Below are 15,650 nucleotides of genomic sequence, written 5' to 3'. Positions count from 1 at the left end.
TGGGGAAAAGTTTGTATTCTGAAACTTCTATCTTGTTGAACTTATATCTCATTTTTCTTCTTGGAAGGCAGGAGGAATCTACTCGGAGTTGTCCTTTGTGATTTGTGCAACGATTCTCTCAAAGAACTACAATCTTAGAGTTCTTGGGAGAGTTTACCCTAAGAAATCCCATTCTTGGAATTTAGATATTTTTTCAATGTTAATATGATTTTGGCCAAAATCTTTGAAAGAAATTGTCCAAACTACTATTATTTCAACTATGGTTTTTACAGCTAGCTATTATTCCAGTTTCTCTAGTTAGCCACATTTTCCAAATAAAGAAATCAATATTTTTTTATCCTTGTGTTTGGATTCAAGACCTAAAATGTTTTTATTGTTTTCTTAATACAATTATTAAGGGCCTAAAGGATAAAACTTTGATATAATATCTTTGGAGTTGTACTTCAGTTCATTGGAAATCAATATTTTATCTTATATTATGAGTTTTTTTTTTTTAATTTTTTTATAAACTATCTGATATTATGAGATTAAGAAATCATGTAACATCGTATCAAAGAAAAAATAATCCTATTCTTGTTGCTTCCAATTTCAATGACATAAAACAGGTTGAAGAAAGTGCAACCAAACACTTCCCACATGTTGTTCAGAAAAGGAAAAAAAAATCCACTTTTGTGTCTGCAGATTTATCTAAATACTTTTTAATTGTTTCTTCTTTTCCGTTTTGTTTAATTAGGATTGATTTGATAGTTCTAGTTCAAATTCATTGGTACAGAAGTTGCTTTCTCAAGAAAACAAGATCTTTTAATTAATTCACACTGACACTATTTTTTTTAAAGGGTTTTACTAATGTCTCCCTAGCTTAAATTACTCATAACATCACTACATAAGAATTAGAGCATCTGATCTAATGGTAATATATAAGAGCATTCTTATCAAGGATTGCAAAAAATTTAACATTTACCATCTCAAAACCCATTTTTATAACATATAACACACCACTTTACAACATCCTTTCCATCAAAACTTCTATTTTTTTTAACACTTCATTTAAATATTCTTTCTTTATCATTTTTTATTCTTTTTTATTTTTCCAGTCTCTTTCGCTGACTCTCTGTCCTCTATGTCTCTCTTTCACAACCCAGCGCCGCCGTTGGCCATATCCACCCACCATCGCTGCAACCCCCTGTAGGAAGAACAAAAAAAGAAAAAAACCAAAGCATAACCACAACCATCCACCAAAATCACAACCAACCACCACCCAACCACCACAAAAACAACTAGCAAACCCACTAGCAGACCCATCACACCAAACCAAAACCCACAGGAACCAAAACCCATCACACACACATAAACCCAGGATCGGTGACCCACGACCCATGCCGAACCAAAACCACGACCACAAACCACAGCAAAAAAAAAAAAAAAAAAAAAGAAGAAGAAGAAGAAGAAGAAACCTCCATCGCCGAACCTCCACCATGACCATTGGACCATTGGACCCACGACCCATGCCCATCAGACCACAATCGCCGACCACGAATCATCACCGCCACCACCCACGACCATCGAACCATCCAATCGGACTCAAACCCATCAGACCACGACCCTGACCATCGGACCACGCCGAACCATGGTACAGAGAAGAGAGAAGAGGAAGGAGAGAAGTGATAGGAAAGAGAAAGAAAAATAATAAGAAGAAAAGAAATGGGCCCCATCTGAATTAAAAAAATAATTTAAGTTTTACAATAGGTGAACAGTGCGGTCTCAAATTTGAGACCGCACTGTTCATTAATTGCAAAAATTTTAACATTTAAAACTTTTGATAAAGGTTGTTTTTTAGAGTTTTGAGTGTCAAATGCCAAATATTTGGCATTTGACACTCTTAATGAGAATGCTCTAAGCATTAGATCAGATGATCTAATTTAATCGCTATATTATTTCTCACTCTTTCAGAATTATTGCTATTTTATTTAATATAATATTTTTAATGCTTTCTGATAAGGTTACTAGGGAAATCTTTTTACAATTTACTGCTTTCAACAATCCTTTCTGTTCTTATCCAGTTTATTCTTGGGTTTTTTCCTCTCTTGTTTTATCTTTTAAGTGAGGAGCACTCAAAATCATAGCGTTGAATCATTTAGGAACCGTTCGGTAAGAGTATTTTAGTTTTGGTTTTCAAAACAACGTACAAATTGTGATTTATAAAGTGTACTAAAACACGTCTTTTGAGTACTCATAATACAAAAAAAATGTGTTGAGTAACATATTTTTGTAACATTCTTTTAAAACTAAAAACATAAAATTGGCTGTTTGGTATGAGTATTTTTTATATAGAAAAAGTGTGCAATGCACGGACATGAATAGTGTAAAATAATTTATTTTATTGAAGAGAGAGAAACTCCCTCTTGAATACCAACTGCTACTATAACTTTTTTTGTTCTCTCTGTTTCCTACTTCCTCTCATCCCATCTTCCTCCCATCTCCTCATTGTATCCTCTCTTCATTGCCAATATATATATATATATATATATAGAATTATTCCTATAGATGGTCAACTATAATTTAACTTAGGATACAATCTATCATGATCTATTTATTGGCGTGGTGTGATATAATTGTCACTGTGGGGGGAAAGGAAGCTCGAAGAGAAGGAACCATCAACAAGATCTACCCGAGGTATAATTGGGCCCAACTGTTCATCAGATTAGGCCCAGCCCAATCCAGGCAACCTAAGTACTTGGTAGATTAGGAAAACTGAAGGTTACGCCTCGCCCTAGGAGTCTAAGTAACAACTGCTCCTCGAGAGACAAGAGAAAGGCCACTAGAGTTGAGTTTGAAAGGCCGAGGAGGACCATGATGAAGCACAAACAAACAAAGAATACCTCCCAACTCTCCCAAGTATGCTTTTGAACAATTTATTTACTTGCAATATAAACTATAACTTTAAACAATAAATTATCTTATTCTAAATAAGCCAATTTAATTATTAATATGTCACTTAAAACTTTATAGTAAATAAATTGATTGCAAAAAAGTTGGTCACAATTTCTTGCTAATGGTTTATTTGTTGAAACTTGAAAGTTAGTTAAAGTAATTTATAAATTTTAAAATACTCTATAAATAAATCAAAATATTAAAATTGCTATCCTGAGTCTACTAGTTAAAATTGCATTATGCTTCATGCACTCTCACACCACCACAACTCTTCTTCTTGCAACTCTTCTTCTTGCACCTATAAATTCACTCTTGCTCCCATTTCCCTTGTAAACATAACAAGCAATTTTCATTTACTCTCTCTCTCTCTCTCTCTCAATAGCACACATTATCATCGATATGCATACAGAGATAAGAGACTTCATGGTGACTGTGAGCAAGAAAGAGGTGGTCGTGGCAACACAACGTAACTCACTTGAAGTTAGTTATCTGAATTACATATGATGAGATAAATATCATAAAAATACATAAAGAAAATAAATTAAAAATATTTGTGCTTTTTTCTCAATTTTGAAACATAATAATAATTTTTTCTATTTTTTATTTATTAAAAGTCTTTCTTCTTTATTATTTTTAAACATTTGTTTTATTGGTTTGAATCTCTAAAAGAAACTAATATAGTAAGTGTTTTTTTCTTTTCAAATAAACTTTGATATAACATTTTAAAGACTAAAATCACTCATGAATTTATATTTAGGGAGTAATAGCTTATTTTGTATATTCACTTCTCCCAAATGAACTGAGACAAAATTGACCTTGAAATTTTTCAAAACTCTGCCATTAAGAGCATTAGTATTTGTGATGTTAAATTGCTAAAATGCTTTTTTTAGCACCACAAACTACAAAAATTGTGCTACATTGGTGGTGCTAAAGCCAAACAAGACATCATATGCAATTTGGAAAATTATTGCAAAAGGTACCCTTCTACTCCACTCTTTTTTGCTTGCGTACCTAGCATCATGTGAAGGTAGCTTTCATCAACTTTGCAAACCAAAGCATCTTTAGTACACACATGGTGCATGTATTAGTGATATGAGGTGCATAGTCCACCCAAAATAAATACTCACATTTCATTGCTTACATGTATTCACTGGACTGACGTGATATGACAAACAAAAGCATCCTTAATACACGCGTCCAACAGCGGAGCCACATTGGGACCAAAGGTTTTGTCCCAAGCTCTCCCAATATATATATATATATATATATATATATATATATATATATATATATATATATATATAATTCTTGTAAATTATAATAACTCATCTAATTTTTTTTTTAATACATTCTACATGAAATATAAACTATAATAAATCATTCTTAATTTGATAAAGAGACATATAATATATAAAATAATTTAGTTTATGATTGGATACTTTATTATATTCTTTTATGCATAGAATGATTGTTTGTCTAAATATTTTGAATAGTTAACCTATTAGTAATTTTCTAATCTTAATCATATTATACTTAATAGGTTTTTGCTAAATGGATAGTTACAATGAGTAATGAGAGATTTAAATACTAGATATTTCTATTGAAAACACAAAAAGATATCAACCAATAGTAGAGTTATAAAGTTTTTGACTATTATACCAAAATAAGAAATTATAATAATAACATAAATTTCTCATAAAATTTGAAACTCTGAACACACCTCAAAACATGTGTTCTATCAATTCTTCATAGAGTTGTACGCTTTGTTTGTTTTAGCAATGATATTTTTTAGAAAATGAGTTATTTTGCAAAATAACATTTTCTATAAAACTGTCCCATTTTCATATGTTTGCTAGCAATCTTAAATAAGTTGAAAAATAACATCTCAACTTTCCTTGTTTAACTTGCTGTGAGATAGAATTGTTTTTAAAAAAAAAATGTGGAAAACAATCTCTAAAAATAAACCATATTTTTATGTTGAGTAAAGATAATTTTCTTTAGACTCATTTTTTCTGATGCTACCAAACATTGGAAAATATGGAAAATTATCTTTGCACAATGTTTTTCACTGAAACAAATAGAGCGGTAATCCACTACCCATATATGTGTTCTACCGTAGGTAGGGATAGTAGTGCTCGCACATAAACAAACAAAGAATACCTCCCAACTTTCCTAAGTATGCTTTTGAACAGTTTATTTACTTGTAATATAAACTCTAAATTTAAAAAATAAATTATCTTATTCTAAATAAGCCAGTTTAATTGTTAATATGTCACTTTAAAGTCAATAAATTGAAGGCAAATAAGCAGGTTACAATTTCTCGCTAATTTTTTATTGTTGAAACGTGAAACTTAGTTAAAGTAATATATAAATTTAAAATAATTTTTATAAATAAATAAAAATTCAAAAAATTAAAATTACTATCCCAAGTTTGTTGGTTAAAATTGCATCATGCTGATATTGAACCTGGCACCCCCACTCCCCGTGTGTGTGTATAAGTTTACTTACATTTCTCAAAAAAAAAAAAATTGCATCATGCTTCATGCACTCTCACACCACCCCAACTCTTCTTGCACCTATAAATTCACTCTTGTTCCCATTTCCCTTGTAAACATATCAAGCAATTTTCATTTACACGCACTCTCTTGCTCTCTCTCTCTCTCACTCACACACACAATAGCACACATTATCATGGATATGCATACAAAGATAAGAGACTTCATGGTGACTGTGAGCAAGAAAGAGGTGGTGGTGGTAGCACAACGTAACTCACTTTAAGTTAGTTATATGCATTACATATGATGAGATAAATATCATAAAAATACATAAAGAAAATAAATTAAAAATATTTGTGCTTTTTTCTCAATTTTGAAACATAATAATTATTTTTTCTATTTTTTATTTATTAAAAGTCTTTCTTCTTTGTTATTTTTAAACATTTGTTTTATTGGTTTGAATCTCTAATAACAACGTAACTCACTTTAAGTTAGTTATGTGCATTACATATGATGAGATAAATGTCATAAAAATACATAAAGAAAATAAATTAAAAATATTTGTGCTTTTTTTCTCAATTTTGAAACATAATAATAATTTTTTCTATTTTTATTTATTCAAAGTCTTTCTTCTTTATTATTTTTAAACATTTGTTTTATTGGTTTGAATCTCTAAAAGAAACTAATATCGTAAGTGTTTTTTTCTTTTTTCAAATAAACTTTGATATAACATTTTAAAGACTAAAATTGCTCATGAATTTATATTTAGGGAGTAATAGCGTACTTTGTATATTCACTTCTCCCAAATGAACTGAGACAAAATTGACCTTGAAATTTTTCAAAGCTCTGCCGTTGAGAGCATTAGTATTTGTGATGTTAAATTGCTAAAGTGCTATTTTTAGCACCACAAACTACAAAAATTGTGCTACATTGGTGGTGCTAAAGCCAAACAAGACATCACATGCAATATGGATCCATATTGCAAAAGGTACCCTTCTACTCTACTCTTTTTTGCTTGCGTACCTAGCATCATGTGAAGGTAGCTTTCATCAACTTTGCAAACCAAAGCACCTTTAGTACACACATGGTGCATGTATTAGTGATATGAGGTGCATGTATTAGTGATATGACCAGGTGCATCTTTAGTACACACATGGTGCTTTCATCAACTTTGCAAACCAAAGCACCTTTAGTACACACATGGTGCATGTATTAGTGATATGAGGTGCATCTTTAGTACACACATGGTGCATGTATTAGTGATATGAGGTGCATGTATTAGTGATATGATCAGGTGCATCTTTAGTACACACATGGTGCATGTATTAGTGATATGAGGTGCATGTATTAGTGATATGAGGTGCATGTACCAGTGATATGAGGTCCATGGTCCACCCAAAATAAATACTCACATTTCATTGCTTACATGTATTCATTGGACTGATGTGATATGACAAACAAAAGCATCCTTAATACACGCACCCAACAGCGGAGTCACATTGGGACCAAAGGTTTTGTCCCAAGCTCTCCCATATTAGATATATATATATATATATATCTTGTAAATTATAATAACTCATCTAAATTTTTTTTAATACATTCTACATGAAATATAAACTATGATAAATCATTCTTAATTTGATAAAGACATATATTATATAAAATAATTTAGTTTATGATTGGTTACTTGATTATATTCTTTTATGCATAGAATGATTGTTTGTCTAAATATTTTGAATAGTTAACCTTTTAGTAATTTTCTAATGTTAATCATATTATACTTTATAGGTTTTTGCTAAATGGATTGTTACAATGAGTAATGAGATATTTGAATACTAGATATTTCTATTGGAAACACAAACTATTGGAAACACAAAAAGATATCAACCAATAGTAAAGTTATAAAATTTTTGACTATTATACCAAAATAAGAAATTATAATAATAACATAAATTTCTCATAAAATTTGAAACTCTGAACACACCCCAAAACATGTGTTCTATCAATTCTTCATAGAACTGTATGCTTTGTTTGTTTCAGTAATGATGTTATTTAGAAAATGAGATTTTTTGCGAAAAAACATTTTCTATAAAACTGTCCCATTTTCATATGTTTGCTAGCAATCTTAAATAAGTTGAAAAATAGTCTCTTAACTTTTCTTGTTTAGCTTGTTGTGAGATAAAATTGTTTTCAAAAAAAAAAAAAAGTGGAAAACAATTTCTAAAAATAAACCATATCTTTTATGTTGAGTAAAGATAGTTTTCTTTTGACTAATTTTTTTTATGCTACCAAACACTGAAAAATATGAAAAACTAGCTTTGCACAATATTTTTCATTGAAACAAACTAAGCGGTAGTCCACTATCCACATATGTGTTCTACCGTAGGTGGGGATAGTAGTGCGCACACAAACAAACAAAGAATACCTCCCAACTTTCTTAAGTATGCTTTTGAACCGTTTATTTACTGGTAATATAAACAGAAAATTTAAAAAATGAATTATCTTATTCTAAATAAGCCAGTTTAATTGTTAATATGTCACTTTAAAGTCAATAAATTGAAGGCAAATAAGTAGGTTACAGTTTCTTGCTAATGTTTTATTGTTAAAACTTGAAACTTAGTTAAAGTAATATATAAATTTAAAATAATTTTTATAAATGAAAAAAATTCAAAAAATTAAAATTACTCTCCTAAGTCTATTGGTTAAAATTGCATCATGCTTCATGCACTCTCACATCACCCCAACTCTTCTTCTTGCACCTATAAATTCACTCTTGTTCCCATTTCCCTTGTAATCATATCAAGCATATTCTCATTTACACGAACTCTCTTGCTTTCTCTCTCACACACAATAGCACACATTATCATAGATATGCATACAGAGATAAGAGACTTCACGGTGACTGTGAGCAAGAAAGAGGTGGTGATGGCAGCACAATTTCCAAATCAAGAGCATTGGTTACCACTATCTAATCTAGACATGTGTCTTGTGCCTCCATTGGATTTTAGTCTCTACTTTTGTTATACGAAGCCAACCTGTGGAGACAACTGGACATTTGTGTCAAAGGTTGAAGTTCTAAAGAAGGCCTTGGCCAAAGCTTTGGTTCCATACTACGCTCTTGCTGGTGAGATAGTTCCAAACTCTGTGGGTGAACCTGAGATTCTTTGCAGCAACCGTGGGGTAGACTTCATTGAAGGTTTTGCAGATATAGAACTTCAAAACCTCAACTTGTATAGAGCTGATGAGACCATTGGCTGCAAACTTGTACCCAAGAAGAAGAATGGCATGCTGGCTGTTCAGGTTTGTAGAAGAACACTGGCCTTGGAGATTTGAGGCTATCCTAAAATACATTAATTATTTGACCTTTTCTGATCATATGGTAGTAGTTTTTTCTACTGTAACTAATGTTTGTGCTTGCAGGTTGCAGGAAACTAAAAATTAAAGCAACTTTGTTTTGAATGAATTAAAAAAAAAAAATTATTTAATATATATATATATATAGTAACTTTGTTTTGAAACAATTTTTTTTTAAAAAAATTTATACATACATACATATATATATATATATATATATATATATATATATTACGAATGATAGTATCTAAATTTATTTGAGTATATAACTATTTCCTTGGGTGGAAGTCTCCCCCACCCCTCCTCCTCCCGCATCTCACACAGACCAAGTTATTGTAAAGAAAAATCTCTTGAAGGCAACTCCAAAATGTTAGTAAGATATTTTGGAACTAGGATGTCATGAATATCATCATAATACCTTAGGAACCACTTACCGTTAATAGATCAAATGACATTAATCTAAAACTTAGAGGAACTCAAAATTATTTTAGATTATAAAAAATACATGGTAGATTTTATTTTTATTTTTATTTTTTTGTTAAATCCAAATTACACCATTTAAGTTGGATAAATTGTCATTTTTGTCCTCAAAGTTTTTTATTTATTTTATTTTTTATTTTTATCATTTTAGTTCCTAAACTTTAATAGATATGTCAAGTCTATCATCTTTTTTTTTTCTTTTTTCTTTTTTTTTATCTTATACATTTATGTCCATAAAATTATTATTAAGTTCAATAAAATGACGCGTCGTATTACATATGTAAAAACTGACAGTTTTGTTTATCGATGGAATAACCAATCTTGACAAGAATGTTAAAACGTAAAGATTAAATGACAAAGAAAAAACTTTTGAGGATGAAAAGTCACAACTAAAGGGGTATACTGTTGATTATAGGGTTTTCCCCCTATTTTTTTGGTTAGTCTTTTGCTAAACAGCCTAAACTTATGCCATGAAACCTCTTTGTAGGCTACTGGGTTCAAATGTGGTGGACTTATGGTGGCATGCACTTTTGGCCATAAAATAATGGACGGATACTCAGCCGGCATGTTTCTTATCTCATGGGCTGAGATTGCTCAATCTAAACCTTTCTCTTCACTACCAACATTCTGCCGATCATTGCTCAATCCTCGAAACCACGGTTCCTTTGATTCTTCGCTTGAAAACTTGTACAGCCCCATCACATCGTTCCACCCAACCAAAGAGCCAAACCTGGGCGGCAATAACTTTGTTAGCCGTGCGTACATTGTCAAAGCCAACATTATCAACCAAATCCAATCACTAGCCAGCACCAATGAATGCAAAAGGACTAAAGTTGAGTGTTTCAGTGAACTCCTATGGAAAATTATTGCCAAACGTGGTACGGCTGACAAAAATATATCCAAACTGGGCTTTCTTGTTGATGGAAGGACAAGAATTGGCCGTGGAGACGAAGAGAAAACAAAGATATTGGCTTCTTACTTTGGAAATTTGTGGTCCCTTCCCTATGGAAGCAAGACCGTAGATGATCTTATTGACAAACCATTGAGTTGGGTAGCAAATGAAGTTCATGGAATTGTGGAAAGTGCAATCACGTCTGAGCATTTCTTGGGTTTGTTAGATTGGGCGGCGGCTCATCGTTCAGTTCCCAGTTTGCCAAAGATATATGCCTATGGGAGCAAAGAAGGTCCTGCTCTTGTGGTTTCATCTCTTTTGAGGCTTCCATTATCAAAGGTGCAGTTTGGATGGGGAAGACCAACATGTGTGTCATGCTATTTCCCATGGGGTGGAGATGCTGGGTTTGTGGTGCCAATGCAAAGCCCTTCTGGAAATGGTGATTGGGTCGTGTACATGTACATCTTAAAAGAGGAATTGGAATTGATCGAACGTGAAGCTGGTCATATGTTTAGGCCTTTGACTTTGGGATACTTAAATGAATTTGAACAAGAACCTCTCGTTAGATCAAAAATGTGACTGTTTGATCATGGTCACTAGTTATCTTATATTATATTATGCAAACGTGTCATGTATTGATTTAGAATAAATTTATGCATTCATATGTAACAATATATAACAACTATATATGATTATGAATATGAATAAAAAATATATGATTATGAATAAAAACCAACCTAAATGATAATAAAAAAAAAGACCATGAATGTTATATTATGTTCATCTGTAAGAGGCTGTTTTAGATATGAATAAGTCTTTTTTTTTTTTTTTAATATCAAGTTCCTGCTTCTTTTTAATAGCAAGGATAACCTCAAGTATAGCCCATGTGAATTTTGATAAGTTGGCTAATATAGATTTATAAGTTGATAAATTGGCTAATATAGATTTATAAGTGGTGAAATTGTAATATTTTTACGGACAATATTTGACTTCAAACATGTTTGGAGCCATGGGTTCCTTTAATAACATATAAAAAGATGACATTAATTTTTGTCATGTGCAGCACACGTATGCTAAAAATCCACGGATAGAACTCACCTCAGAAAACCGCTTAAAAGGGGATGGTGTCCAAGAGCTTATTAATATATGGTTAAACTTATACTTAATCTATGTGAGATACTAGGATCATAACATACCACCACACTCCGTAGTTTATGTCCATGACAGCTCACTCTAGCGACACTGACCCAATGGTAACCCTTTCTTTTTTGGTTGGTTCCACTCACTTATTAATTATTTTGATTTAGCCTCTTGGTTGCCCCTTTTGAGATCTGACCACAAAGTTGCAACTCATTTGATCTCATACTCAATGAACTATGTCCAATTACTCGACATAGTGGTTAGCACTGATAGCAAATGTTAAACCCATAGACCTTTGAAAACCAACTTGCAAAGAAAGGGTGCTCAAGAGCTTATTAACACATGATTATACTTATACTTAATTCATGGAGGACACTAGGATCGTAACAACGTAACTCACTTTAAGTTTGTTATGTGCATTACATATGAGGAGATAAATATCATAAAAATACATAAAGAAAATAAATTAAAAATATTTGTGCTTTTTTCTCAATTTTGAAACATAATAATAATTTTTTCTATTTTTTTTATTAAAAGTCTTTCTTCTTTATTATTTTTAAACATTTATTTTAGTGGTTTGAATCTCTAAAAGAAATTAATAAAGTAATTTTTTTTTTCAAATAAACTTTGATATAACAAGGCTACATGTGTATATTCACTTCTGCCAAATGAACGAGGCTAAATGTGTATTGCTATATATTTCCATTCAAACTCTTTACTCCACTCATCCTTTTGGTAATAACAAGGTACAAACTTCCTCAACGATCGTGGGCTGGACCCATTTGACCTGCTTTAGGCACTAAAACCCAACCCACCAATGTTGTGCTATACAAGTTTTTGAGGCTACACAACTTTACACATCATTATTCTAATATATCACTATATATTAAGAGGATTTAAAAAGTTAGTTATCACTTCAAAAAATGACAAATCTAATTAGAAAATCTTATTCCTAAAAAATAAAAATAAAATGAGGTTAAAATCGTAATTTAACAAAATTAAAAAAACATAAAACTATTAGAGAAATCTCTCTTTAACTTCCCACTAGATGAGAAAGTATATCTTGTTTCAGGAATACTAACTCAATGTCTAGTTGGTGTTTCTAGGCCCAATTAAAAATTGACATTTGTTAAAAAAACACATCAGCATACACTCAAAATTAAAAAGACAAAATTGACCTTGAAAATTTTCAAAGCCCCGCCATTAAGAGCATTAGTATTGGTAGTGTTAAATTGCTAAAATGTTATTTTTAGCACCAGAAACTACAAAAACTGTGCTACATTGGTGGTCCTAAAGCTAAAAATTTTAGTGACAAAGTTGTAGTAAATTGCCATCTTTGGCAGTTTACTGTGGTAAAAAAGGTATAATTTTTTTTTAATTCTTGTCTCTCTCTTCTCTCATTAAAAAATAATTTCTCTCTCTCTCTCTCTCTCTCTCTCTCTGTTGCCTCTTCGTTTGGGTTTAAGGTGGTGGTGGGTGGATCAGTGTTGGGTGAATTGGTGTGGATCAGTGTAGGTCATTGTGGGTTCGTGGGTGGTGGGTCAGTGTGGTTGTGTTGATGGTAGGGTTTGTGGGTTGGTGTGACTCTGTTGGTGGTGCGTCGTTGGGGGTTTTGTGGTGGTGTTTGGTCTGGTTTTGGCTTGTGGCCGCAGTGGTGGTGGATGTGGGTGGCAGTGGGTATAGGTTTATTGGTTGGTCACAAGGAGTGGGTGGTAGGGCGATGGTGGTTGTTCATAGGGAGGCGGTGGGTATGGGTTTGTTAGTTTTTGTTGGTAGGGGTTGTGGGTGTGGTAGTTCACAATGGTTGTTCACACTTCACAGAGAGAGGAAGAGAGAGGAAAAGATAGAGGAAAAATAAAGAAATAATAAAAAATGAATTGCTAAAAAAAATAGAACCATTAATGTTATGTGTATTATAAAGTGCGGTGTTAAAATAGAGAAAGTAGTTTTTTGAGTTGCTAAAAGTTAAATTTTTTAAGACCAACAATGCGGATGCTCTAAGAGATTTCAACCAACCTCATGGGAGGTGCACCAAACACACTTTAAAGTTCATATTTAAAATTCCATCTATACTGTAATTAAAATAGATAAAAAAAAAATTAAAAAGAGAAAAGAAAAAAGAAAAAAAAGAAACAGAAAGATTGTCTCATTCATGGTCTGTCTGTATTAATTTCTTCTACTTGTGTTACAAAGTTTACTCTAATATTAACCTTGCAATGTGGGGAAAAGTTTGTATTCCAAAGTTTCTAACTTGTTCAACTTATATCTCATTTTTCTTCTTGGAAGGTAGGAGGAACCTACTTGGAGTTATCCTTTGTGATTTGTGCAACTATTCTCTCAAAGAATTACGATCTTAGAGTTCTTGGGATCAAGATTTTACCCTAAGAAATCTAATTCTTGTAATTTAGATATTTTTTCAATGTTAATATGATTTTCGCCAAAATCTTTGAAAGGAATTGTCCAAACTACTATTATTTCAACTACCGTTTTTACAGCTAGCTATTATTCCAGTTTCTCTAGTTAGCCACAGTTCCCAAATGAAGGGTTGTGATTTTTACGATCTTGTTTGTGTTTGGATTCATGCCCTAATTTTTTTTTTTTTTTAGAATGATTCAAGCCCTAACTTATTTGTATTCAAAACCTAAAATGTTTCTACTGTTTCCTTAATGCAATTATTAAGGTCTAAAGGATTTTTTTTTTTTTTTTTGAGAAACAAACACAAACACAAGAGAGAGAGAGAGTGTTCTAATACAAAAGATAAAACTTTGATATAATATCTTAGGTGATGTGCTTCAGGTTCTTTGAAAAATCAATATTTTATCTTATATTTTGAGTTAGATTAAGAAATCATGTAACATTGTATCAAAGAAAAAAAAAATCTTATTCTTGTTGCTTCCAATTCCAAAGACATAAAACAATTCGAAGAAAGTGCAGCCAAACACTTCCCACATGTAGTTCAAAAAAAAAAAAAAAATTCCACTTTTGTGTGTGCAGATTTATCCAAAGCCACCCTCCCCCTCTTTCTATGTTAAACAATTACTTAACTTAGAAGCAAAAAGTAATTTTGGCAGCAGCCAGATGAGATTTCAACCAACCTCATGGGAGGTGCAACAAACACACCTTAAAGTTCATATTTAAAATTCCATCTATACTATAAAATAGGAAAAAAAAAAAAAAAAAAAAAAACCCAGAAAGAATGACTCATTAATACCCATTATACAAGTCTAATAAGACAGGTCATTAGCACCTTTGTTGTTGCTGTTTTTTTTTTTTGGGACTCATGGAATATATATTCTTGCAAACAAACTTGAGAGCAATTGACTGGAAAGCCAGCTAGATCTTAGAACATAGATATTTTCTTGATTAATAAGGCTATTATTTCTCAATCATTTGCACTCTCTATGGTCAATATATTCTAGTCTTAACACAGCCACACAGGTTGTTTCATAAATCAAAGCCTTTTTGTTCTACACGTCTCCGTCATGTCAAAGGCAATCTATTTTTACTTTCCATGTTGTAAACTTGTAATGAGAGACGCAGACTAGGCGTTGAATTTTGTGCAATCATGTGTTATTGTCAAATTTGGTCTAAAACTGGTTCAAAGATTTGTGTTTGAAAAATTGAAAACCACAACTAGAGTTAGTTCAAAGACTTCCAAAAATATGCGCAAGAGCCCAAATGATTTAGTACTTTCTAAATTTAAAGGAATTCAATAAATGATACATTTAATTAATAAATATTAATTTTAAGGTATATTTTAGAGGAAGCGATCGTAATTAGTAATATTTCCCCCTTTTTTTTTTGTTGGAGAGGCTAATTCTTATTTTGGAATCTATGACTAATCATACCTACTCTTGATATCTTTTAAAAGCAATTATCACAAGTTCAAGGGTAAGAATCAACATCATCAAATAAAATTTTATATATTTTTTTAATCTTTTATTACATTTTCAATTAATCTAATTATTATTTTTAGCTCATTAAGCTATTTGATAATGTCTAGCTTTCAAAAAAAAAACCTCAATATTTTTGTTATTGTAAATATAATTATATTTTTTCAAAATTTATATTTTTTTTCCAACTATTGGTAACCAAAAAAAAAAAGAAAAAAAAGAAGAAGTTAAATTCATAAATGAACTTAGCTAGAGTCAAAATCCCTCCATTTTAGTAAATTACAACACTTAACAGTTACTACTTGTAGATTTCAATTAATTTAATTGATAAAATTTTTATACTTGAATAAGATATTCGAGATTCAATCTCTACTTATATAAAAAATTAATTAATATTTTAATCTGATAATAGTATTATCGCTTGAAATCTTGGAGTAAGTTAAAACTTTCTTAAAGAAAATAAAT

At 31.2% G+C, this 15,650-nt stretch overlaps 1 protein-coding gene across 1 annotated transcript; it reads left to right on the top strand.

Annotated features, from left to right (window-relative positions):
- Positions 1-8,212: 8,212 nt before the first annotated feature.
- LOC126727491 (coniferyl alcohol acyltransferase-like) lies at positions 8,213-10,831 on the top strand. Its single transcript, XM_050433169.1, has 2 exons — positions 8,213-8,726; positions 9,748-10,831. The coding sequence occupies exons 1-2, from the start codon at positions 8,298-8,300 to the stop codon at positions 10,729-10,731; spliced, it is 1,413 nt and encodes a 470-aa protein (XP_050289126.1). The 5' UTR covers positions 8,213-8,297; the 3' UTR covers positions 10,732-10,831.
- Positions 10,832-15,650: the final 4,819 nt, after the last annotated feature.

The sequence above is a fragment of the Quercus robur genome, chromosome 5, assembly GCF_932294415.1.
Source record: "Quercus robur chromosome 5, dhQueRobu3.1, whole genome shotgun sequence".
Taxonomy (NCBI): domain Eukaryota; kingdom Viridiplantae; phylum Streptophyta; class Magnoliopsida; order Fagales; family Fagaceae; genus Quercus; species Quercus robur.
Note: the sequence above shows the minus strand (reverse complement) of the source record. Positions and strands in the feature narration are given on the sequence as shown.

Coding starts and splice junctions, on each gene's coding strand:
- LOC126727491 (XM_050433169.1), top strand. CDS start 8,298: ATGCATACAGAGATAAGAGACTTCACGGTGACTGTGAGCAAGAAAGAG. Junction 8,727..9,747: donor ATGGCATGCTGGCTGTTCAG/GTTTGTAGAAGA, acceptor ACCTCTTTGTAG/GCTACTGGGTTCAAATGTGG.